Genomic DNA, 26,021 nt, shown 5'->3' on the forward strand with positions numbered 1-26,021 from the left:
AAAGTTAACATTAAATCAATTAATAGATTAAGACATAAAAATAAAGAAATATAGTTATGACAAGTGATCTATTGGTTACAAGTGCTTAACATTAAAGCATTCATTGAGACTACAACTTGACATACAATGTGATCACCTATTAATGCATTTCATTCATCATTGATATTAATGTATTTGTTGTACAGTATTATTACGATTGATGTAATGTTTTTAAGTATAATAAGTAGGGTTGGGATATGTCTTGTGTTTTAATGTTTGTTCTCTGTTCTAAAGATCTATAAAAAACAATAATATATTGTTCTCTCATTTAAATTAGAAAAAGATTGGATATAATACTATATATTTGAAAATTAATTCAATAATTTAGAATATATCGTATGGAAATATATTTAATAACTATTTTTAATGTTATATATTTTTAGTATTAATAAATTAATTAATTAAAATACATTAAGTTTAATTAAGTTACAAAATTTCATAATGAATAATTTTAATTATTGCTAAAAGATTTATTTGTTGTCTGATAAAGTAGACGTCCCAACCCTATTGAATAAAGAATAGTATAAAAATATAAGTCGATTGACATTTATATAAATTTATATTATATAAAGATTTGCATTAATTTATTATACAAATATAACATCAATARCAATGTTACTAAATGATTCAAATTATTACATTGTATTTATGAATCAAACTATAAAAATCTATTTTCTGAAGATTGTGTCGATATATATATATATATATATATATTAAAAGAAAAATTAAAAGAGATTTTGAGAAAAATGTCAATTATTTATCGGTCGACTATTATATGGTATTGATTTGGCCCAAAGTTATGTCAACGCTTTGAAAGATTTTATTTATGGCTTTTTCCCTATTATTGCCAAATCAATAAATGTGTTGAATAAATATTGTACTATAGTTATAGCAATACATTTAAACTATAATGAAAAATATCACACAATAATGTCTACTAAAATGCATATTAAAAACTATTTATTTTTATTATTCATTGTATTAATTGATAAAATACATAATCCAATAATATTATCCATTAAAATAATAAATAATTCTATTAAAAACATGAAAAATGTCAAAATATTAGTTTTCTATAATAATTGTTTCTAAATATATAACAGTAAACATTAAAAACATTTTTGTTATAATTTTGTTTTCATATAATTTATTTGTCTCATAACTTAGTCGTCGTCATCGTCGTCATCATCTATTTCTTCATAACACTCCTATGATTAATAAAAAATACAAACATTTAAATTTATTTGCAAATATATTTTGGTTTCACTTTTACTGTATATGAAAAGCAACTAATAGTAGATAAAGTGGGTGTTGTTTGTATGAGATTTAAATAAGATGTTAATTCATATGACATTAGATAAGACAAAACATTACCATAATTTTTGCCGCATTGTGAACATTCTTGCGATGAAATTCATCGATGGTTTCACCCTTTTTGTTGGCCTCTTTTACCTCATTTTGATGAATATTTTTCTCAAAACAGGCAAACATTTGCTATGATTTTGCCATAAAAATAGTGATTACAATATATTATGCATTTATAAATTTTTAATATTATAACTTTATATTCAGATTCATTATATATTTATTAAACATGACTTACATTGGGTTTAACAGTATAACARCAGACATCCATTTTGCTTGACTTGTCTTTACAAAGATCTTTAGCACAGTTTTTGACCGTTTCTTAGCGATAATCGTATTAAACAAATGAAAATAATTATTAAATAATTATATTTTCTTATAATCAATCAAATGGTCACACCTTTGAGTGAATCGCTGACATCTGAATCGCATTTATCGTATTGTTTAGACATGTCTTCAGATAGGCTGTCATCGCATCTCTTGACGAACATATTTCTCAATTTTTCTATAGTATTGTCGTTATTATTATTATTTCCATCGTTTATGCAATTAATTGAATTGAATGATAAAATTGCTAAAAATACAACATATATAATAAAATCTTTGCCATACATTATATYAGATATTATTGTTTTTATTCAATATTTAATCACTTTATGTATAGTTATTTGGAAAGACTGCGATTATTTATAGTTGATTTAAATTCAATTATAGAGGAAAAAGTGATGAATTATATGATTTAATTTTTAGCAAACAATGTCTGAACAAATATTCAAAAAAATATTATTAATAAAATAATTATTAATATTTCACATTAATTTTGACATTCATTGAATTGTTTAATACTGTATATAACTTATCTTATACTGAGATCATTAAAATGAATTATTGCTTAAATTTAGTGCTTTTGAAATAACAGATATTTAATTGACTTTTGATTTAGAATTAAATAAAAAAAATATTTTTAAGAATTAAATGCAAATGCTTTCAAATTAATGTTTAAAACACTGAATACACAATTTTTTTAATTAATTTTGAATATTTTTTAATAAAAAATAAATAAATACTATTCTAGATAATGAAATAAAATAATTTTATTGACAATAAAACATTTCTATTTTTATCAACATATATATCATTCCGTAAGATTTAATGTTTTATATACAGTATAACATGATATAAAAATTATTATTATTATTATAATATAATAAATAGAAATGCAAAATAACCTTTAGCATTTTTTTATATTTGTATATTTTTATGTAATATTGAAATTTGATTTAACCCAACAATGCTGTATAATATAAAGAATAGTATATTGATTTTTAGTTTTTTATTTTATCTTATAAACAAAAAAAAGTGAAATTTTTCATATTTATTTTTGTTAATATATCATTTTCAAAATTACATTATACAGTATAATAAAATCTACAAYAACATTAAAATTTCAATAAAAATTATTTAAAATAAACTTAAAACAATATAAACGAAACAACAATAATAATAAATATCTATTTAGTATCACTTTTGTGGACTTTCTTAAAATGTCTTTTCATTTGMGACTTATCGGTGAACCGTCGCTGACAGTCAGCAAAGTCACAAACATATGGCCTATCATTTCTGTGGGCCATTAAATGCAGTTTCAAATTATGACTCGTACTATATTTCATGGTGCAGTCGGGCCACGAGCACTGGTATCTTTTTATACCATTATGACTTAGTTTGTGTCGATTCAATTTGGATATCATATAATAACTGGCCTCACAACCCGGCCATTCGCATCTATAAGGTCTTTCACCTATTGTTAAACATTTATATAAAATTATTATTTACTGAATATATCTTATTAAAAATTATATTTATAACTAAAAAAAAATTATATATTAGATGACAAACCGGTATGTGTAAAATTATGAAGTCGTCTACCATTTTTTGTTTTAAATGTCGACTCACATCCCGGCCACTCACACGGGTACGGCTTTTCTGGACAATGAATACATAACCGATGCAACTATTTTTTTGCAAACAAATGAAAACAATTATCATATATTAAAAAAAATAATGAAAACAATTGTAACAAAATGTAAAATACTCTTAAATCTGAATTTTTGGCATATTTAGCATCACATCCGGGCCTATGAAATGAGTATTAAAATATTAATAAATCTTCAAATAAATTAATCAAATGAAGACATACCACTCACAAACAAATGGCCACTCATTTGTATGTATAAAAGTATGACATTTGAGACGTTCCTTAGTCTTGAACGCCTCAAGACATCCATCCAAATGACATATAAAGGGATATTCATTGCTATGAATGTTAATGTTATGAGTTTTGAGTTCACTTTTTGTAACAAATGAAGACAAACAATCTTCGACCAGACATTTGAATGGTTTATCGCCGATATGTCTGCGTTTGTGTTGATTTAAATTTGACAAACTTTTACACTCATAAACACATCCATTATAATCACATTTGTAAACATTTCGGTTACTATTATATATCAGTTGATCCATGTGTTTGATTTTTCTGTGTTCAAGCAATCGTTTTTGTCCCCAAAACGTTTGTCGGCATTCGCGGCAAATTAGTGGCCGTTTGTTTAAATGCATTTTCGAGACGTGTCGGCAAACATTACCCTTTGACCAGTTTCGGTAATTGCAATTTCCGTAATTACATAAATAGCCGATAATTTTCCTCTTTGTTTGACTATTGCACTCATTATTGATATTACTATAAATAGGTTTTGGTTTAATAAAGTCATGTCTTTGACTTCGTTTCACTTTATTTTTCGCTAACTTTTTGCCATCAATTAACTCATCACTCATTTGATTGTTATTTTTAGTCAATATTGTCTCTGATTTGTCACAATTATCTTTAATAATAGTTTTATATTGAGAGTCAAGTCGATCGATGATATCTTCGTATTTCTGTCGGTCACCACAACGACAATGAAGACAAAAGTCGACAACAAATTGTTTGTAGTCTTCACATAATCGGATCAAATCCAAAGTGATGTTCAATTGACCCAAAAGTCGTTCATTTTCTTTAACCAATTCATCCAATAAGTCATTGACTGTAATGACGGCTTTAGCTGATCCACTCATTGTCGCAACCAATCAATGTGTTACCAAAAATCTATACCAAATGCAGTGATATCTCATTCAATTGATTTTAATACTCAAATAAATCTCTAAATTTGATGTTTTTATTATATAATAATTAAATGACATTTCATTCAATAATCACTTTATGGTATCATATGTTGTGTTTTGTATACAAAGTTTGTATACAAACTGTTATAATATACAGAAATACTAATAATTTTTAGGGATTTTGTGTTCAATGCATACATTTGTAAACTAATAGTTAATAAAAAAGGAATATTCTGTAGAAATATTCTGCAAAAATAATAAACTATTAATTATTTATTGTAATTAATTTTTATATATTAATTTATGACTGTATTTTATTACTAAATATTAATATAAAATGCAAAAATTAATTTAAAATTTTGAATTATTTAATTAACAATAATTGATATAAAAAATACTTATTGAAATTGTTATCTGAAATTAACTAATTAAATAATATGAGTTATGTAGTAATATATTAGATAAAATTATAATAAAGAACATTAAAAACATATTGATTTAATAATATATATTTTTATTTCATTTAATTTAAGTTAATAAATCTTTTTTCAAATGTGATATTTATTTATTTAATTATCGGATTTTATAATAGTTGTAACACATGACTTGTAAAATATTATTTAAACTCAACGATAATTAATAATCAATGATTGTTAATCATTAATATGTTATTTCTAAGAATTTAATTTAAAAGTAAAACCGTATACAATATACTGTACTTTCAGACTATACTATAGTTCGCTAACATATTAAAAATTCAATTTTCAATTTATAAAATATCCGGAAAATAAATAAAATTTAAAAAATAATATTAGCAATAATTTAAATATTTGTTTTAATTGCTAAATTTTATTTATTTAGTAAATTAATATTACTAATAAACTAATTATTTAACATTAATTTGTAATCAATTAAATAGTAATATACCGTATACTTTGTATACAACAAAACCGATAACGYTATRTAAAATAGTTACCTGTTTAGTTAGGAGTCTATTTGTTAAAATACTTAAACAAATAGATAAAATAAAATCAGATATTATATCAATAAAAAAGACTAAACAACAAATGATATTTTCACATAACATTTAATCAAATTGATTACACAATTATTATATAAAAATGCCAACAAATTCAATGAAAATTTTAATTGTTTTCCACACGAATTACAAGCAAAATGTCTGTCTTAAGTATAACAGCTCTAACTCTATCTTTGGTATCGATGGTCATCGGTGCTRGTCTTCGTGCGGCACCATATTATATGCCACTCGATAATAATGGAGAGAATATGGATATTGCGGCCATAATACGGGAAACAGGTGTCAAACAATTTATATTAGCATTTGCTTTGGCCACTAATGATGGTCAATGTGTTCCCACTTGGGATGGAAATCCTAATCAAAAGGTTTGAACTTAAGTTTAAAATAAATAAATAAAATAAAAAACGATATTTTATATTATAAAGATTGCCGACGACACCAAAGTTTTAGCAAAAGTAAAGACCATTCGTGCGGCTGGAGGTGATGTGTCCGTGTCTTTTGGTGGCTATAATGGTGTTGATTTGGGTCACGCGTGTCACGACGTCAACTCATTAGCYAATGCTATTCAAATAGTGATCGACAAATATCAACTGACAAATGTGGACTTCGATGTCGAACACGACAATCTCGGCAATGTTCCCGAAGAACATCAAAGGTTTAAAGCAATCAAATTATTGAAACAAAAGGCAAAATCTAATGGAAAACAACTGTTCGTTACATTGACTTTGCCCTCAACTACAGTAGGTTTAAGTGATTTAGGAAAAAGTGAAATACAGAGGGGTGTTGAAGACGGGGCTCAGATTGATCTCTACAAAATTATGTCGGTTTTACTAATTTTTCATTAACTAACTGTTTATAACATATATTATATTATATAATATATATATATATATTAATATATTAGGGCTTTTGATTATGGTGGTCCCGGAGCTGATCAGGTCAATAGTGTTATTACTATTATGGAAGACGTTCACAACCAACTTAAAGTATTAAGAAAAGATTTGAATGACCAACAAGTCTACGGTGCAACTGGTCTTATATTAATGAACGGACACACAGACCAACCGTCCGAGTTATATACTGTCGACACTTTCAGAAAACTCGTTGATTACGCCAACCAAAAGAAATTGGGAAGAGTTTCCTATTGGGCTCTTAATAGAGACAGAGAGTGTACCGGTCCTACCGGTTGGGTCAATGGTACCTGTTCTTCAATCAAACAACAACAATGGGAATTCACTAAAACTTTAGCCAACTTTCATTAAATATTATAATAATTATCAAATTAAAGTTATAATAATTAAAATGTTAGTTATTTGAACTAAAATTACAATTATTTTAGATATTGATTATTAGTTTGAAATTAGCAAAACTAAAATAGAAATATTTAACTATCAAATAACAATAAAATTATTTAAAAATATTCATTGAATAATTAGTTTTTAACAATAATTATAACATTATAAATTAATTGATTTTGACTTAATCATTTTTACATTTTTAAACTCATAAATAAATTGTTATAATAAGTTAATTTTAATTATAAAATTTAAACTGTGATATAATTTTTGTCCACTAAATTAAAAACTATTATTAACTTTATATATATATTTTTCAAACATTTTTTAAACACTAGATGTCTTTACAAATAATATTATTTAAATAATACAAATATGACGTTACCAACTTTACTATTTSTTGGATCCCTAACTTTAATATTTAATACATTTAAACGTAATTATTTACACAATTAACTCCTATAAGCATTACGTTGTTTGTGTATAATATTCTATTTAATCCATTCTTATTAAGAATTTTGTAGACACTTATCGATAAATTTCTATACATTTAAACTACAAAAAAATACAATGAATTTTGAATTTCGGTTGATGTAAACGATTGTATTTATTATAAACTGTAGTAAATATAAAGCAATTATTGTGTAAAACATAACACAAATAATAATATTATTTATTTGTTTTACGATATGATTGATGTTTTGCTTAAGTTATCACCAATTGTTCAACTATTGGATCAGTTATGATATATAAACATTGAAATCAATGGTTGTGTTGACGATGACAGCGATGCCTCCAATGAATGGCGATGTGATTGTCGATTCGGTCGCTGAAGACATTACAACAAGAAATAGGCCATTRATTCCGGCATTTATCGGACAATACCGATGTAATGACGAYGAAAAGACACCGCAAGTGGTGGTCATCGATGTCGACACCAAACTGACAAAAACCGACAGAAGTTTATGCAATTTCTATAAATGTACCAAAAATTGGGTCAAACAAAGTGATAGTAATGGCAATCGATGTTTTGCCACAAGACATTCAGAGATCAATTACTTTACTCATCTGAATGATCAACACTCTGAAGAAGAACTCTTTTGTATGTATTGTTACGAACTGATGAGCTTTTCCCGACTCAAGAAGTATAACAACCGATATTTGTTGAAACATATGATAAAAAGACATCGCTTTCGAAGATTTCAATGCAATTTGTGTCTCTATAGAGCCATCACTGAAGATCATGTAATAATTCATCAGAAAAAACACCACAAATTTCTTTATCAAAAAACAATTGATGGAAAACTTGTGTCTTCTAATGACACCATTTGTAAGATATATTTTTGTCAGTCAATTACTGAAGACACGAAATTTCCAAATTTGAAAGACTTTTATGAAAACTGTAAAAATCCAATTCGTTTGAATAGCGAAGGAAAAAATGAAACCTACTTTCAGTGTCTTTATTGTCATTTTTTGAACGAAGACATCAACAAAGTGGTTGAACACAGTGTCGACAAACATCCCGATTATCCAATTCTTTATTATATACCCGAACCACAGGTCTCATTATCTGCATCTTCTTTAGTCATGGATTTCATCAATTATGACTCTTATGTGCCCATTAATCAACCAAAACAAGAACCGCAAGATAATAGTATTTCATCCACTATTGAAGCAGAAGTACGAATCAATGGTGAGAAAAACAAAAGAAAAATAGATGACAATAATGAGAACCAAACAAAACGATTACGTATTGAAACAATTGATAAACAAAATGAGTCAAATTCTAGTCATGAATTGATCCAAAAGAATATAATTTGTTTATTTTGTGATGAATTGTTTAAAGATATCGAATCGGCGAAGAAACACATTGAGGGACATATGTCCGGTCAACAGATAAGTCACTTTTGGTGTAAAAAGGTTTCGAAATGGAGTCAACACTTTCTTCTAAAACAAGAACAGTTGTGTTCATATGAACAGTCAGATGATATGGATAAGCGAAGTGTTTATTACAATTGTCCCCTTTGTGTCAAATTAGCTAAAGTTAATAAAAGAATTGCCAAACGTTACGAACAATTTTCAGATATTCGCAACCATTTGTGGCAACACAGCTGTTGGTTATCAGTTAAATGCAAACTTTGTTCAATATATTTACCTAATTGTGATGCACTTGTTGTCAAACATTTGGTTGTTAATCACTATTCAAACATCAATAAGAAAAAGTTTAAGTTTTTGTTGTCATTTGACTCGGAATCTTCAGACATCTTATTATCAGATGAGCGACAAATACTTGAACACAAATTGATTGAAACAAATGGTCACGAATTTGTGGAAACTATTATAAGGAAAATGTTAACTGATCTTAAAGAAAGTCATTACAAAAATTTACTCAAGAGTACGAATGATAAGCAATGGAATGTTGAGATTAAGAGACTCCCAAACAATGATCTGAATAAGTATTTAGAAGAGTATAAAGAATATGAGGCCAAACGCAACCAAATAGTTAGTAATTTATCAAATAATAATACCATTGATTATGAAAAAACTAATAATAGGTTTCAAATTCTAAAGAATAATAACAAAGAGTCCGAAGAAACTGCCAGTTCTGACAGTGAAGTAAATGCATCAGAGATTACCGATAGTCATATCGATAGAACCAACAAAAATATCGACACATTTAGTAAACAATTGAGTTGTATTAAAGAGGCTATGAGTCGATTAGGAGAAACCGCTAGTAATTCCAGTGCTAACGGGTAAGTCATGTTTAGGACATTATAATTAATAGGTGATAATTATACAGTTTACCGATTGATAGATTTGATTGACATTTGTTTAGAGTTAGAGAAATAGATTCCGACGACGAAGCACTTGAAGACAATTATCGTATTATATGCTCAAACTGTAACCGAAGATTTGAGAAGACATCAGATGCTAAAGAGCACCACAAGAACTCTCATCCAAATAAAGCGATGGCTTTTGTTAAGAAACCTCCAAAAATCTAATTCAACATAATTTCATAATTATTTTTAAATTTTCATCTCTGATACTTAAATCAATCACATTATATTATTTGTAATTATTTTTTGTAATTTTATTTTTAAATAATTAATATTAAAATAATTAACATTGATATTAATAAAATTAAAGATAATTTTTAAATTTTATTTAAAAATTATGACAAAATTTATCACCMATTTATATGTCATAATATACAATACTGTATCATTATTATCAGTATTCTATAGTATCAAAAGTTGTGTAAAATAAGTAAACTGTTTATATAAAATAGATATCGAAACCTAAGATTTTTCAGATACTGAACCGGAACCGTTTTGAATTTTTTTAAATTCATAAATTGTATTTTTTTTTTATTATATTATACATAAGTAATAGAGAATAATTAGCAAAAACTATAATTAATGAAGTAATAGTAATAATTTGTAATAATTATAATGATATTACCGATAATAACGAAAACATTTTTAAAAAACCTAAACATCATACAGTAATTCTGATAAAAATTAGCCCAATTGTCATTAAATTTCATAATAAGTAATATAATTATTGATTATAAATTTATAATTATTACTGTTATTAAATTAAGATTTTTAAATTACAAAAATTGTATTTCATAACTTATTAATAAATTTTATATTTTAGTTATCTTAAATTAAAATAATAGATTCTAATAAAGTTTTTAATCTATTATTTTAAATTAATTATTAAAAACTATTAAAATAATTCATTAGTAAATACAGTATTATTAATATAAATTATTAGATATCAATGTTTATCTAATATATTATGTTTGTTTTATTTGATATTTTACTTTATACTAATACTAAATAAGGATATCAGTTTTATTTAATACGTTATATTGTATCATATGACCAAGATCATTATTAAAGGTTTTATTGAGTATAAAAATAATATAAATAATGTATTTCACTACAGCTGTAATATAATTTATCATAATAATTAATATATATTTTTACTATTATGTAATAGTAATTTAATCGAATAGAGTATAGAAAATAATAAAAATTTTTATTTTTTAAATATTATATTTTTAATGAAAAGTGAAACATATTGTAGCAATTTCCGTGTGGTGATTCACAAATATAGGTTCAGAGATAGTTCTCTGTTAAAGCCGCGCATACTATCACCTTCTCCAGCGGTAAAGTTGACACGAAAGCTACACGGATCATCACCTCCAAGATGATGACACCCTCAACGACATCGATCGCAACGCTTAAATAAAACCTCACTTAGCTTTATCTACGCTGAGTCGTCCCGATCCCGTCGTTTGTTCCGCTGCTTCGTTGTTTGACGTTGTTATTTACTACCTACTCTCACAACACTCACATACAATACATACCGATTTTTCACTCTATTATACTTAACCTATATCCGACTCTTCAGTCAGAACTACTACTTAGTCTATGTTTTCATAGATCTAAACCCATTATTTAACTATTACATTCCGCAAATATGTCTCGATCGGTGTTTTCACCGAGAGACAAACCTTGAGGTAACATTACTGTTACCTACTAAAACTATGTCTCGATCGGTGTTTCCACCAAGAGACAAACCTTAAGGTAACATTACTGTTACCTACTAAAACTATGTCTCGATCGGTGTTTCCACCGAGAGACAAACCTTAAGGTAACATTACTGTTACCTACTAAAACTATGTCTCGATCGGTGTTTCCACCGAGAGACAAACCTTAAGGTAACATTACTGTTACCTACTAAAACTATGTCTCGATCGGTGTTTCCACCGAGAGACAAACCTTAAGGTAACATTACTGTTACCTACTAAAACTATGTCTCGATCGGTGTTTACCTTAAGGTAACATTACTGTTACCTACTAAAACTATGTCTCGATCGGTGTTTCCACCGAGAGACAAACCTTTAGATAACATTACTGTTATCCATTACACCTAAGACTGACTATTTCAGTCTGAAACTATACCCTGATCCGAGGTTTGCCTCGGATCAAAGCCTTATCTGCACTCCTGCAGGTCGGCATACTCTACATGTCCTACCTATGCTCCCATAGGCAGACATAATACATGCCGAACCTACGCTCCCGCAGATTGGCATACTTTAAACTCAAACTTACTTATAGTTGAATCCGACTGAGTTGCCGATGTAGTTTCCGTTTGTGTTTCACTCCTTTATCACAATACTTACATAATTAACTCTATTAATTATACTTACACTGCCGTGAATAATTACTTACACAATTAACAATTAATTCAATTCGCGGGCTTACGTTTTCTTAAGGGACTCAGGGCCAAAGGCCCGAGCCCCTCGAAAAACTTACTCTTTAGTTGTGTTAAATCCCTTTATTTATGTGTTTCGAGTATAAATTACAACTAGAATATATCACTTCACGTCTATTCACTCTGAAGACTTGATGAGAACTCTCCGAGAGTTTGTCAACGACTAACTCTCTTTACTCTGAAAAAATCATATTCTATGACGTCTTTCAGCGTAATCACTCTGTTTCCAATCAAATARCTATATTTTTACTAACTAAACTAAACTTATAAACATTGGATATAAAACCAAAACCAACAACTACATTGTTAAACCCCAATAACTATGTATACACCTTATGTACTAAATAAATAATTATCAAAACAAACCTATAACTGCAATACATTATGGAACCTTGAAATCATATAACATCACGTTATACATAATAATCAAATAAATTAAACTGAGTAAATGTGATATCATTAGTAGCCGACATCGGCCGATATAATAAAAAACTCTCTCACAGTTTAACTATTAACCTAATTCACGTGAAATATCACAATATCATGAAAATTGATGAGTTGTACTGATTATTGAGTTTGTATAATAGAGTAGTTTATTAAAACACTATTTATTATATTAATACTATTAGTGATTAAATGATACAAATAAGTGAATGTTGTTGGCAACAGTCAGTCTCTTTGTCTAACATATTGGATATACCAATAGTATCATTGATTGTCGTCAAAGTTTACTCATTGGTATCATTGAGATTCACTTTTGGACAGTCCTTGTGTTGAAAAAAATGATTTCAATTCATGGACTTTCTTTCTATAAGTTGAAACTGTGAATACGTTTTTATACATTTATCTTAAGTGTTGAATCGTATAATTTATTTAATTAATGAGTCTTTAAAGCAATTTTATTTGCAAACAATTTTAGTATCATTTATTAATTAGAAAAAAGTTTTAAAGTATTTTCGAAAATGTCTTTTAGTAGGGATTCACCTGATATTGAGGTAAAGTATTGCATAACATTTATTTATTATTGTTATATACAAATTAAATCAAATATAAGTCAATCACATAAACCAGAATATATTATACTGTATTAAAATTACTTGAAATTAATGGCATAATGATATAGATAAAATAATACAATATTTTATAAAATATATAAATAACATATAATATTATATTTTAAATTATAAAAATATATTGGACTCTAAAATTTAAGTTGTGGTTTAATAATTAATATTTTATTAATAWTTTTTTTGTAACAAGATTACATTAGATTAAATATATAAATATATTTTTTAATCAAAAAAGATTTTATAACTTTATATATTATTGAATAATTATATATATTATATATATTTAATTGATTTAAATAATTTTTTATAATTGGAATTGATTTAATATTTTTATCCAAATAATACTGTATTTAATTTACTAATAAACAGAATTTGTTGGCATTGAATCCAAAAGTTAATAAATTTGCGAAAGTAGTCCCCAGTATTGATACTAAATTTAATAAAAAGCATTGGAAAAGAAATAATGACAAGAATTGTAACGTAAGATAAAACAAAATTGAAAAATATTTATCGATTATTAAAAATTATTTATTAAAATTTATAGACATGTAGTCTAACAAATAATTTTGATGACATAAAACACACGACTTTAAGCGAAAGAGGAGCTCTCCGGGAGGCGTCCCGATGTCTCAAGTGTGCAGACGCCCCCTGTCAAAAGGGGTGCCCCACACAAATCGATATTAAGGCATTTATTTCAATGATTGCTAATAAGGTAATTGTTCATAATTTTAAAAACATTTTAAATGACAATTACCGGTAATTGTAATACACATAAATGTCTAGAATTATTACGGGGCGGCAAAAGAGATACTTTCAGATAATCCTTTGGGATTGACTTGTGGTATGGTTTGCCCTACAAGTGATCTTTGTGTCGGTGGATGTAATTTATATGCAACAGAAGAGGGACCCATTAATATTGGAGGTCTTCAACAATTTGCAACTGAGGTATTGTTTGTAATTTGTTTAATAAATTTAACAAAATCTTAACAATAATATACAATATCATACATTTTTATATATTAAACAAAACTGTAGACATTTAAAGCAATGAAATTGCCTCAAATACGATCACCACATTTGCCGCCAATAGAAGCACTTCCAAAGTCATACACCACTAAAATAGGTCTAATAGGTTGTGGTCCATCCAGTATCAGTTGCGCCACATTTTTGGCTCGACTCGGTTATCATGACATTACTATATTTGAGAAAAAGTCATTTATTGGAGGATTAAGTTCATCTGAAATTCCTCAATACAGACTTCCTTATAGTGTGGTTGCCTTTGAAGTAGAATTAATGAAGGATTTGGGGGTTAAGATAGWGATGAATAAAGCTCTTGGAAATGACTATACACTCGAATCTCTTAAAAATGATCACAAATTTGAATGTGTTTTTGTTGGCATTGGTTTACCAGAACCTAAACGATTGGAAATATTTAAGGAGTTGACTATTGAACAGGGATTCTATACTTCCAAAGACTTTCTACCACTTGTGACTACCGCTAGTAAATCCGGGATGTGTTCCTGTATTGGACCAAAATTGCCATCACTTTATGGTAATGTCATTGTGTTGGGAGCTGGAGATACAGCCTTTGATTGCGCCACTTCTGCATTAAGATGTGGTGCCAAACGTGTATTTATTGTATTTAGACGTGGATTCACTAATATTAGAGCCGTTCCTGAAGAAGTTAGTATTACTTAAATAATTTTAGTTTAAATATTAATTGATTGATATATAGATGGAATTAGCTCGTGAAGAAAGATGTGAATTTTTGCCGTTTTTGTCGCCAACTAAAGTGATAGTCAAAGGAAACAAAATTGTTTCGATGGAATTCTTCAGAACAGAAGTCGATGACAATGGAAATTGTGTCGAAGACATTGAACAAGTGGTCAAATTGAAGACTAGTTTTATTATATCGGCATTTGGTTCGGGACTGTTTGACACATTAATTATCAATGCATTATCTCCTTTGAAACTAACAAAATATGGTCAACCAATTGTTGACACAAAATCGATGACTTCTAGTGAGGAGTGGGTGTTTGTTGGCGGAGACATTGCTGGAGTTTCCGAGACTACTGTAGAAGCGGTAAACGATGGAAAGACAGCCGCTTATAATATGCATAAATATATTCAAAGCAAACATAATAATCAAATTATAGGAAATATAGAAATGCCTCGATTTTATACACCCATTGATTTAGTAGACATAAGTGTTGAGATGTGTGGACTTAAATTCAAAAACCCATTTGGTTTGGCCAGTGCTCCGCCAACTACTAGCGGACCTATGATTAGGCGTGCATTTGAGTCCGGTTGGGCTTTTGCTTTAACCAAAACATTTAGTTTAGACAAAAATCTGGTCACTAATGTTTCCCCTCGTATTGTGAGAGGAACCACATCGGGTCATATGTATGGACCCGGTTTGGGATCATTTCTTAACATTGAATTAATAAGTGAAAAAACAGCCGACTATTGGTATCAGACTATTACCGAAATTAAACGAGATTTTCCCGACCATATAATTATCGCTAGTATAATGGCTACGTTTGTTAAAGAAGACTGGATTGAGTTGGCCTCTAATGCAGAAAAAGCCGGCGCCGATGCCATTGAATTGAACTTAAGCTGGTATTTGATAAATGTTTTATATATATTATAGTTTTTATATATATATATATATTTGTATAARTATTTATAAATCTATTATAAAATTTGTAGTCCTCATGGTATGGGTGAACGTGGAATGGGAATGGCATGTGGACAGGTATAACAATTTGCATTAAATTATAATAATTACTGTATTTTGTTTTTAAAAATGATTGTTAGGATCCAGAATTAGTCAAAAATATATGTCTTTGGGTCAGACAAGCGGTCAAAATACCTTTTTTTGCTAAAATGACTCCAAATGTTACTAATATTGTGGACATCGCTAATGCAGCGAAAGATGGTATAAATTTGAAATAATATATTTTACAATAATTATTAATTTGATATTTTAGGAAAAGCCGACGGTGTGACCGCAATCAATACGGTTTCTGGTTTAATGGACCTCAAAGGCGACGGCACTCCCTGGCCAGCCATTGGCAAAGAAAAACGTACGACTTATGGAGGCATTTCTGGTAATGCCATCAAACCTCAAGCTTTGAGAGCTGTATCTGCGATTGCGAGAGCTTTACCAGGATTTCCAATATTAGCGACGGGAGGTATAGATTCAGCTGATGTCGGCCTTGAGTTTTTATATGCAGGAGCTTCAGTACTACAGGTTTGTGACAAATAATTAATTATTGTTTTATTTTATTTAAAATATATCATTCAATTATAGATTTGTAGTTCAATTCAAAACCAAGATTTTACTGTTATTGAAGACTATATGACTGGATTAAAGGCAGCTCTTTATTTGAGAAGTATTGATGAAACGTCTGAATGGATGGGACAGTCGCCTCTCACTCCAAAACATCAAAAAGGAAAACCTATTCAAATATTTGAGCAAAAATTACCGGCATTTGGTCCCTATAAGAAACAAAGGGAACAATTAGTTGGAGATATCAAACAAAATATCGATTTATTGACCGATGATTTAATTCCTCCAAAAGACAGAATTATAAATAAGCCGACAAAAGAAGTTTCAAAAATTAACGTAATTTTTCTTTCAATTTTTTTATAATTATAGGATTTAATTATAATTTATATTTATTATAGGATTTAATTGGATTATCACTTACAAGAATCGGCACATTTAATGAATTAGATATAACACAACAAAAAGTGGCACTTATTGATCAGGTATTCAATTATTAAATTATAATTAAAACAACATTTAATTAGGAATTAATTAAATTTGTAGGATATGTGCATTAATTGTGGCAAATGTTATATGACATGTAATGACTCGGGATATCAAGCGATTACATTTGATAGCAAAACTCATTTACCATTTGTAACGGATGAGTGCACCGGTTGTACGCTATGTCTTAGTGTGTGTCCTATCATTGATTGCGTAACAATGGTCGAGAAGACTATACCTCATTATCCGAAACGAGGGACACAACTCAAAAGTCAGACCAATAATCAACGCAAAACTAGTATCTCTTTACCGGCTCAATGAAGTCATTCAACAATTTATTATTTAAAATTTAGCTTTATTTTTGTATCTATACATCAAGTTATATATATAAATACAAACATTAAAAAGAGTTAATTATTAAATATAAAAATATAAAAACATTAATAAAAAGTTTATCAAAACAAATATTTGACAATTGATACGTTAGTCAGCGTATTGATCCTCAATTTCATCAAATTCTCCCTCATCATCATTAGTCAACTCTTGGTACTGTTGATACTCTGAGATCAGGTCAGTCATGTTAGACTCTGCTTCAGTAAACTCCATTTCATCCATTCCCTCACCGGTATACCAATGAAGGAAAGCTTTTCTCCTAAACATTGCTGTGAACTGTTGTGATATACGTTTGAAAATTTCCTGAATTGCCGTCGAGTTACCAATGAAAGTGGCGGCAGTTTTTAGACCTTTCGGAGGAATATCACAAACAGCTGTTTTCATATTATTAGGAATCCATTCAACGAAATAATTGCTATTTTTATTTTGAATGTGATTGATCTGTTCGTCCACTTCTTTCATAGACATTCTGCCTCTAAATATTGTGGCAACAGTTAGATATCTTCCATGTCTTGGATCGCAAGCAGCCATCATATTCTTGGCGTCAAACATTTGTTGAGTCAAGTCTTGAATACTAAATGACTGATAATGTCTCGATCCTCGAGATGTCAACGGAGCAAATGATGTAAGAAAGAAGTGTAGTCTTGGAAATGGAACCATATTGACGGCCAGTTTGCGGAGATCGGCATTCAATTGACCCGGAAATCTCAAACATGTAGTTACACCAGACATTGTCAATGAAACTAAGTGATTGAGATCACCATACGTAGGGGTCGGTAGTTTGAGGGTTCGGAAGCAAATATCATAAAGAGCCTCATTATCGATACAAAAAGTGTCATCGGTGTTTTCTAGTAAGTGATGGATAGACAGAGTTGCATTGTAAGGCTCCACCACTGTGTCCGACACCTAATAATCAAATTATATAATATATTGATATTTGTTTAACACTTGTTAAACAAACCTTAGGCGATGGCATAACACTGAATGTATTCATAATACGGTCGGGATATTCTTCACGAATTTTAGACACAAGAAGTGTTCCCATACCAGAACCGGTTCCGCCACCCAATGAATGGCACAATTGAAAGCCCTGCAAACAGTCGCAGGATTCGCTCTCTTTGCGAACCACATCCAACACACGGTCCACGAGTTCGGCACCTTCAGTGTAGTGACCTTTTGCCCAATTGTTTCCCGCACCACTTTGACCGTAAATAAAGTTATCGGGACGGAACAGTTGGCCAAAAGCACTCGAACGGACCGCATCCATGGTTCCCGGCTCTAAGTCCAGTAGTACCGATCGGGGAACATATACATCATCTAAAAGCATCGGTAGGTTATATGACATAGAATTTGATTAATTTGTTGCTAACTTACTTGAAGTCTCGTTATAGTAGACATTGATGCGCTCCAACTGTATAGCGGTGTCACCCTTATAATGACCGGTYGGATCAATGCCGTGTTCTTCACTAATTACTTCCCAAAACTTAGATCCCATTTGATTGCCGCACTGACCGGCCTGGATGTGCACTATCTCTCTCATGATTATTGCTGAATATCGATATAATTAATTAAATATTTTTTTATATAAATTATAATAAATAATTTCTTTCAATATATGTTTTATAATATTTAATGAACGAAGTGTTAAGTGTGTCTATAGAAGCAATTGAATGACTGATCAGTGATATGTGCACTCATTTATAGTCTAATTAATAATAACTAATAAATTCAATGAATAAACAGAGATTTTATTAATAAAACACTTGTTTGACTAACAAAACAAAACAAAAAAAAATAATTTTTATACTAAAGAGTACTTAAATTTTTATTTAAAATTATACTCAATGTAATAAATTATTTACAATATTGTATTTCAATGTTATTAAATACTATATAACTTATATATATTTATAATATCAATGCTAACTGTGCGGTCAATTAATGATTAGTTGAGCTCATATTATCTCAATTTGAGAACTAATGTGAATTTTAAAAAAAAATTAGTATTTTAATTGAATTCAATGACTATTCAATCAAAATAATAGTCAAATAAAAGTTTGACGGATAGCTATGTATATACAGAAGGATGGGTTCAATTACATGGCATGAGATGAACCCTTTGTGCTATACTTTACATAATGTAATCAAACATACATTCAATTGACTGGCAATTAGTGTTAACTCTAGAGAGGAGTTATGTATTAAATGCTATGCTTTTGTGAAAACTATTATTATTATTGAGTCCCAGATATGAGTCACTAAAGCAGTCATTGAAGTAAATGTTTTGAGTTTTGAATACAATTTTACATAACATTTGTTAACAAACTTAAAGTTAACTTTTGTTATGAAATACTTTTAAAGTTATGAAATCAAAGTTAAAGTAAACAAACAATAACTCAAACATTGTTTTTGACATTTGATTATCACATGAAATTGATCCCAAAGTTATTGAAATTATGATCATTTGTTATAGTCATTAGTGTCTCAACAATGAAATATTTATCAATTGTTGTGTTTGTCGGCCACTTGTTGTCCATCGGTATGAGTCAGACACAGTTGACTTCATGTGATTACCAGAAATATACGGTAAACGGATGTGAGGACGAAATGGGCGCCGACTGTGACCAGACATCACAGATGTGTCGCTGTAAACCTGGCAACTGGTATGTCATCGACAAGAGGTTCTGCTTTCCTCAACAGTGCCCTAAACATCAATATTATGACCACAACTTTGGCCGATGCGAACCGCAACGGGTGGGTAGTCTTAACTCGGAACTCAATTACTGTAGATATGATTTCCATTGCAAAGGTATCTAATATCATATGCTATTACATCTTCTGACCACTTGTTGATAATTTTATTGTCAATCAGGTGAACACGTCCGGTGCCTACACACGAATGAGTGGAACTACCGGTGCGTTTGTGATCAAGGATTCACATATGACAGCAACACTCAAGAGTGTCAATTGATTCGTGGTTTTAATGGTTTTTGTGTGAAAGACATTGACTGTAATTTGAATGAAACGAGAAATTTGATTTGTGTGGACAAGTCGTGTCAATGCTCTCAAGGATTCACTTATAGTTACGACATCGATGGTTGTGAAGACAACGAGCACATCAAAGAAAGGGATAGTCAGGCCCGCAAAATGATATATCTATTTATAGGTTTGGGTTTATTTTTCGGGACAGCTCTGTCGCTAAAGTTTGGCACCAACTCTGGTCCGGCGACACAACAATTACTACTCAAACGTCTTGTAGAGCAGCGACAGAAACAACACGAACAACAACTTCATAAAACTAACGAAGAGACGGAGTCTTTTGCTACTGATATTGAATCTAATGCCACAAGTGATGGTCCGATCAATAGTCGCGAGACTGCGTGAAGATTACATTTTATATACATATCATGTCTTCTCATTTTTCCAAATCTCATATATAATATATTGACTGAAATATTGTTTTGTTTTCATTGAAAATATTGTTTATAATTATTTTTTTTATTAATCATTTTATATTAACTATACTTAATGTTATCTTTTTATTTAACCAAATATTAATCTTTATTTAATTATATAGTCAGGTATTTTATGTTTACAAAATGCTCACAAATAATTGTTATTAATGAGTATAATCTCATAAAAATTATTACCGGTATTTCACAAATTATTGACAATTAATTGGCAACTCAAGTGAACAAATCAAAAAAGCCAAATAATTATATAATTTTATTTTGTATTGATAACTCATAATTATTTTTTTTATTATAAATTCAATTTATTTTTAATGGTTTACCTACGGTATTGTATTTTAATCAAATGAAATATTCTTATATAAAAATAATAAAGTTATGTCACTTAAGAATTTAATTGTTTTATTGATTTTGAACGAAATTATATTAATATGTTTGTCAAAACAATTGGAGATTCTTTATGGTGACGACTGTATATGTAGCGGACAGTGCACTGAATGTTTGATCGGATCCAGTGATAAATTATGTAAACTCTGTTCCGGATATTATAACATTGATTTAACAAATGTTGGAATCAAAGTGAATGCAGAAAATGAAAGATCGACTCAACACCAGACGTGTGTTTGTCCGGCAGGTTATCAACAAAAYAGATCCGCTAATTATACTTCTTATTCAAGTGAAGTGACATTTGTTAGACTTGTGTGCAATCGACGACCAATTGATAATAACTTTTGCATTGGTATTAACCCAAAGATATTCTTTATGAGCTCTAATTTTGACAAATATTGTCTTATAATGGCATCAATACCAGTATTCATATTTTTATGTTGCTCTCTGTGCTCATTATACCGTAATATTTGTTTTTCTGGACCTAATTTACTGACACTTTATGGCCAACATTTTCCAATGTCTACTCTAAACCCTTTCCAAGTGATTACAAACACTACAATTAATAACTATTATGAAGATCATAGCTTTCATAGTCATCACCACAATATAGATATCAATGAAGAAGACAATTCTTCACTGCCTCCCACTTATGACGAACTCTTTGCTAATGACATAACAACTAATGATAATCAAAATAACGAAAGTCTTGGCAAACAATCAAACAGTTTTGTTGGTTATGATAATCAAAGCACTGATATATTGCCCACATATTATGACACTCTGTCTACTAGACATCCCATTTCGCAAAACATTTGAAAATATTTATTATATTTTATTTATTTGTCTTTTAACACAAAATTTTGTTTGTTATCGCTTTTAAAATATGTGTAAAGTTACTAAATATGAGCATAAAATAGATAATTAAATTAAAAACAAATAAATTTCGAAAAATTCTTTACTGGTATTTATTGTAATATAATATTTCAATACAAAAAAAATATTATAATATATATTATATAATAATAAAATAATTGTTAATTTTATATTTGAATCCAATGAATGTTTGACAACAACAACAAAAATATCATAAATATCTTTATAATATTGTATTTCTAATTCCATACAAACATAAACTAATTTGTAAACACATATTATTAGATAAATTATCGAAATTCTTGTAAAAAATATTTAATTTTAAAGTTTACGAAACAAACAGACAAACTGGCATTTAATGACAACACACCCTTAACTCGTGATTTAATTAAATATTTATAGTTAATTAAATTAATTTTGTTGTATAAAGTTTTATGAGACTATAATTATATAAATATACAATAATATCATATGTTATAAACGGAAAATAAATGTAGTTTTAAAACACATATAGTATATAAACAATATATTAGTAGTAAATATTGATTTTTGACATAATATCAATGTTACACAATATATAGTGATTATTAAATTTTATATTTGGCATTAAAACAAAAATAAAAAAATTCCCATAAATGTCAAATAATGATTATTTACACAATTAACTACAGTTGACGCAAAAATATCAAGTTTTATTAGTTAATACAAACATAGACTATACTGTTTTGATGGATCAAGTGGATCATAAATCCCATTCCTAATAGTTTTATATAACATAATTGTGCGAAATATAAATAATTTAACACTAATTAAAAATAATTTTATTTTCGAAAAACAATATTATTTTATAATATCACTAATATGTCATATGATTATGTTTTTAAATAAAAAAAGTTTGCATTTTGGGCGTTTAGATTKCAAGTGATATTTTACCTGAAAATTGAAATAATGGTTTTATATTTAATAACTATATTTATTTGAAATGTATGTAAAGTGTATAATCAATATTCAGTTATCAATTTTTTTGGGTTAATAATTGTCACTAGAATTGTGAGATATCCAGTGTTTGCAATGGAGTTGTTTCCGATGATAATGATTGCCTTCTCTGTGTTTGTCATATTATTTTTGTTATTTCAATTTATTATATATATCTATAAAAAGTTTTTTCGCAAAAAGAATACAATAAAAAAGTGGTCAAAGGAACAGTTGGATCAAATTCACGCCATTCTTAAGATAAATCCCATCACTTTTCCAGATCCCAGGTTTTTGAACTCTCAACAGAAACAAAATATGGTTTATGACAATCTTCGGTACACCAGTACTATGAACTCATTGTCCATTAATCTCGATTACGACAATCAAAAGACAACTTCAGACAATTGCGATTCATTTGATGCTTACAACACTCGACCACATGATAGAAGTCATAGTGAAGACACTTTAGACAAAGTGTTTGATCCGGTCAGCGATGGAAATGATTCACTCAAGAGAAAGATATCAAGAGATCTTAAAGACACCAAAGTTGTTATCAGCGACTTTAGTGATATTCATTCAGACAATAAAACAATCGATGAAAGAAGCGATTCTGGTATCGATGGCGCTGAAGATCATTAGATATTTTTATTATCATATAATTAATAATTAGTCAATTGATCTTGATAACTTAATTACTACATTGGTAACTTGGAAACATTCATATTCTAACAATAATTTAATTAATGTAGAATTTCATTTAATAACACTTATTTTCTAATCAACAAAATTATAGAATATGTTTATAATAACCAAATATATTTTTATCTAAAAAATATTTTTAAATCATGACTATATGTTGTAATATAGTTATTATTTTTATATTTGCCAACTTTTTAAATGTGTAAACAAGTCAATGCCTTTATAACAAAAATTTTCATGTAAATATTATTAGTTCAAAAATAAATTTTTGTTTTGAAACTAATCTTTTTAGCGTTAAATAATTTTTTAAATTAGTTATGTCAATATATGTCAAAACATCATGTGATATAAATATCTAATTTATACACTATAATTTTTTATTTAAAAAATAGATTTGACTATATGTTTGTACAAAATGTATCTTTATTTATAACAACATTTTTGTCTTACAAATTATTGTAATTAAATTAATAAAAATTTTATAATATAATAAAAAATGTTATTAATTAATTATTAGGTTTATATTACAATAAGTAATATATCAGTGAAAATTAAATTGTTATTGAATTTAAACAATTTTTAAATGTTTATTCTTAACGCTTTGATATCTGTTATACTAAATATAAAGTTCAAGTTATACATGTAATTACAGTACTGTATATTATATAACATTATTAATGTAATTCTTTATCTTATCCAATAAAATAACAAATTATTTCAAATCTTTATTGAATATAATTTTTAATTTTCACTTATTAAGACTCATATATAAATACAGTATAACTATAAAATGAAAAAATATAAATGATTTGTTTTTTATGAGTAAACATATTATCTATAATTTATTCAAAATTTAAATAACAAATACAGTAAAATAAAACATTTTTATTTTGCAAATTAAAAATACTGTACAATTAATAAAAAATAATTTATTGTAAAATTAAAGCATCGTACAAATAAGTTATGATATATATAAATATAAAATAAATTATTAATTAAAACTACAAATACATAAAAATTTTTGATACTTCGGTAACCATTATTAATGCCAATCATTAGATTCATCGGACAAGAGTTGTTTGAGAGATCGGGTTGTATTAACCAATTTGATCCAACGTATCACTCGATTCAGATCAATGGTAACAAACAGATGATATGTCAACAAAATTATTAATACAATTAACACTATTTTCAGTACGATATTAACCATTGTTTATGATATATATTATGATAAATATTATGTGATATCTTTTGAGTCTTGAGTTTTGAAATGAAGTCCATCTCTGTTGTGGATTAAGTCAACTATCAATCGATTTCATCAAATGGTAAGGAAATGACTCAATACTATATAACTTAAGACAAGAGTTCCTGGTTTTGACCCCAAACACCACAATCATTGGATGACATATCAAAACTAATCATATTTTGTTTGTTAATAAAAATGATATTTTTAGGAAATAAAACTCTTTTAAGATTATTGATAAATCACACAATATTTTCAAAGTAATTAACAAAAATAATCAAATAAAGTGCAAATCATCGACAATATGACAAATCATTTTTGTTGTTGTAAAACATAACGGATGACCACAAATATATTTATTAATACATCAACTGATACTTTATTAACTAAATATATCTCAAACTAATAGTAATTATTTGGAAATCATTTTTTATTTAGTAAATCATTGTATTGTTTAGTAGTAATTGTTTTCATAGTGAAAGCGTGTATAGACTTGAGTTCATCAGACAATATAGTGTTAACCATACGGTGTCTCTCCAATAGGGGAATGCCCTCAAACTTGTCCGACACTATAACCGCATTGAACTTCATGCCACACCCGTCCGACATGTCCTCAACTGACTGGTCATACAAATAGACATCATATCAAACAAATAAATACTTCAAATCAATAATAATAACAAACCAAATGTGTTGTCTCCAAGTTTTGCTTCAGTTTATCGCTAATGTATTCAATGGTAAATAGTGGTGAAGACATTGTCAACACAATAGTCTCATTAATTGACAATCAATTTATGACTTTTGGTCACAAAATACTTTAGATTTTTAGATTGTAATCAAAAACTAATAATAAATTTAAATGATTTGCAAAACTCTCAAAACATGTGATTTCACTATAAATGTTATGATAACACATATTAATACATAATAGAGATCGGATCGGATATAAT

The 26,021-nt window shown here is 28.1% G+C and overlaps 8 protein-coding genes across 9 annotated transcripts in view; 4 read left to right on the plus strand and 4 right to left on the minus strand.

Moving 5' to 3' along the window:
- Positions 1 to 1,191: 1,191 nt before the first annotated feature.
- LOC128961464 (uncharacterized) lies at positions 1,192 to 1,937 on the minus strand. The gene is made up of 4 exons (XM_054307703.1): positions 1,805 to 1,937; positions 1,643 to 1,725; positions 1,414 to 1,533; positions 1,192 to 1,247 (listed from the first exon to the last, which is right to left on the minus strand). Exons 1-4 carry the CDS (start codon positions 1,893 to 1,895, stop codon positions 1,203 to 1,205), a joined length of 339 nt encoding a protein of 112 aa, XP_054163678.1. The 5' UTR covers positions 1,896 to 1,937; the 3' UTR covers positions 1,192 to 1,202.
- A 978-nt stretch (positions 1,938 to 2,915) lies between these two features.
- On the minus strand, positions 2,916 to 4,512 carry LOC128961614 (zinc finger protein 43-like). The gene is made up of 4 exons (XM_054307866.1): positions 3,602 to 4,512; positions 3,497 to 3,539; positions 3,301 to 3,415; positions 2,916 to 3,202 (listed from the first exon to the last, which is right to left on the minus strand). Exons 1-4 carry the CDS (start codon positions 4,510 to 4,512, stop codon positions 2,916 to 2,918), a joined length of 1,356 nt encoding a protein of 451 aa, XP_054163841.1.
- A 1,161-nt stretch (positions 4,513 to 5,673) lies between these two features.
- On the plus strand, positions 5,674 to 6,887 carry LOC128961082 (chitinase-like). Its single transcript, XM_054307291.1, has 3 exons — positions 5,674 to 5,964; positions 6,025 to 6,419; positions 6,504 to 6,887. Exons 1-3 carry the CDS (start codon positions 5,737 to 5,739, stop codon positions 6,859 to 6,861), a joined length of 981 nt encoding a protein of 326 aa, XP_054163266.1. The 5' UTR covers positions 5,674 to 5,736; the 3' UTR covers positions 6,862 to 6,887.
- A 666-nt stretch (positions 6,888 to 7,553) lies between these two features.
- LOC128961080 (uncharacterized) lies at positions 7,554 to 9,898 on the plus strand. 2 transcript variants are annotated; one of them, XM_054307288.1, is made up of 3 exons: positions 7,554 to 9,396; positions 9,466 to 9,647; positions 9,731 to 9,898. In XM_054307288.1, exons 1-3 carry the CDS (start codon positions 7,660 to 7,662, stop codon positions 9,894 to 9,896), a joined length of 2,085 nt encoding a protein of 694 aa, XP_054163263.1. In that variant the 5' UTR covers positions 7,554 to 7,659; the 3' UTR covers positions 9,897 to 9,898. The 2 variants fall into 2 exon arrangements, with proteins under 2 accessions (XP_054163263.1, XP_054163264.1); XM_054307289.1 differs by lacking the exon at positions 9,731 to 9,898 and having other exon boundaries at positions 9,450 to 9,495.
- A 3,138-nt stretch (positions 9,899 to 13,036) lies between these two features.
- Positions 13,037 to 17,405, plus strand: LOC128961078 (dihydropyrimidine dehydrogenase [NADP(+)]-like). Its single transcript, XM_054307287.1, has 12 exons — positions 13,037 to 13,178; positions 13,623 to 13,733; positions 13,798 to 13,965; positions 14,037 to 14,198; positions 14,289 to 14,936; positions 14,989 to 15,872; positions 15,963 to 16,008; positions 16,071 to 16,191; positions 16,244 to 16,506; positions 16,567 to 16,881; positions 16,944 to 17,027; positions 17,089 to 17,405. The coding sequence occupies exons 1-12, from the start codon at positions 13,146 to 13,148 to the stop codon at positions 17,347 to 17,349; spliced, it is 3,096 nt and encodes a 1,031-aa protein (XP_054163262.1). The 5' UTR covers positions 13,037 to 13,145; the 3' UTR covers positions 17,350 to 17,405.
- Positions 17,406 to 17,511: 106 nt separating this feature from the next.
- LOC128961081 (tubulin beta chain-like) lies at positions 17,512 to 19,153 on the minus strand. Its single transcript, XM_054307290.1, has 3 exons — positions 18,796 to 19,153; positions 18,383 to 18,738; positions 17,512 to 18,327 (listed from the first exon to the last, which is right to left on the minus strand). The coding sequence occupies exons 1-3, from the start codon at positions 18,959 to 18,961 to the stop codon at positions 17,512 to 17,514; spliced, it is 1,338 nt and encodes a 445-aa protein (XP_054163265.1). The 5' UTR covers positions 18,962 to 19,153.
- A 428-nt stretch (positions 19,154 to 19,581) lies between these two features.
- Positions 19,582 to 20,964, plus strand: LOC128961091 (tenascin-like). The gene is made up of 2 exons (XM_054307299.1): positions 19,582 to 20,230; positions 20,294 to 20,964. The coding sequence occupies exons 1-2, from the start codon at positions 19,912 to 19,914 to the stop codon at positions 20,803 to 20,805; spliced, it is 831 nt and encodes a 276-aa protein (XP_054163274.1). The 5' UTR covers positions 19,582 to 19,911; the 3' UTR covers positions 20,806 to 20,964.
- A 4,439-nt stretch (positions 20,965 to 25,403) lies between these two features.
- The window catches only part of LOC128961046 (bolA-like protein 2), a 638-nt gene continuing 20 nt past the window's right edge, over positions 25,404 to 26,021 (minus strand). Inside the window, exons 1-2 of the mRNA XM_054307252.1 lie at positions 25,757 to 26,021; positions 25,404 to 25,692 (exon numbers count right to left, since the gene is read on the minus strand). The exon at positions 25,757 to 26,021 is cut by the window's right edge and continues 20 nt beyond it. Coding sequence (XP_054163227.1) covers positions 25,495 to 25,692; positions 25,757 to 25,828 — 270 coding nt within the window. The 5' untranslated portion in view covers positions 25,829 to 26,021 and the 3' untranslated portion in view covers positions 25,404 to 25,494. The remainder of the gene's footprint in view (positions 25,693 to 25,756) is intronic.

Source organism: Oppia nitens, unplaced genomic scaffold (genome assembly GCF_028296485.1).
Source record: "Oppia nitens isolate AA-2021 unplaced genomic scaffold, nextdenovo-longstitch-racon4-pilon3 scaffold5_pilon_pilon_pilon, whole genome shotgun sequence".
In the NCBI taxonomy this organism is placed as follows: domain Eukaryota; kingdom Metazoa; phylum Arthropoda; class Arachnida; order Sarcoptiformes; family Oppiidae; genus Oppia; species Oppia nitens.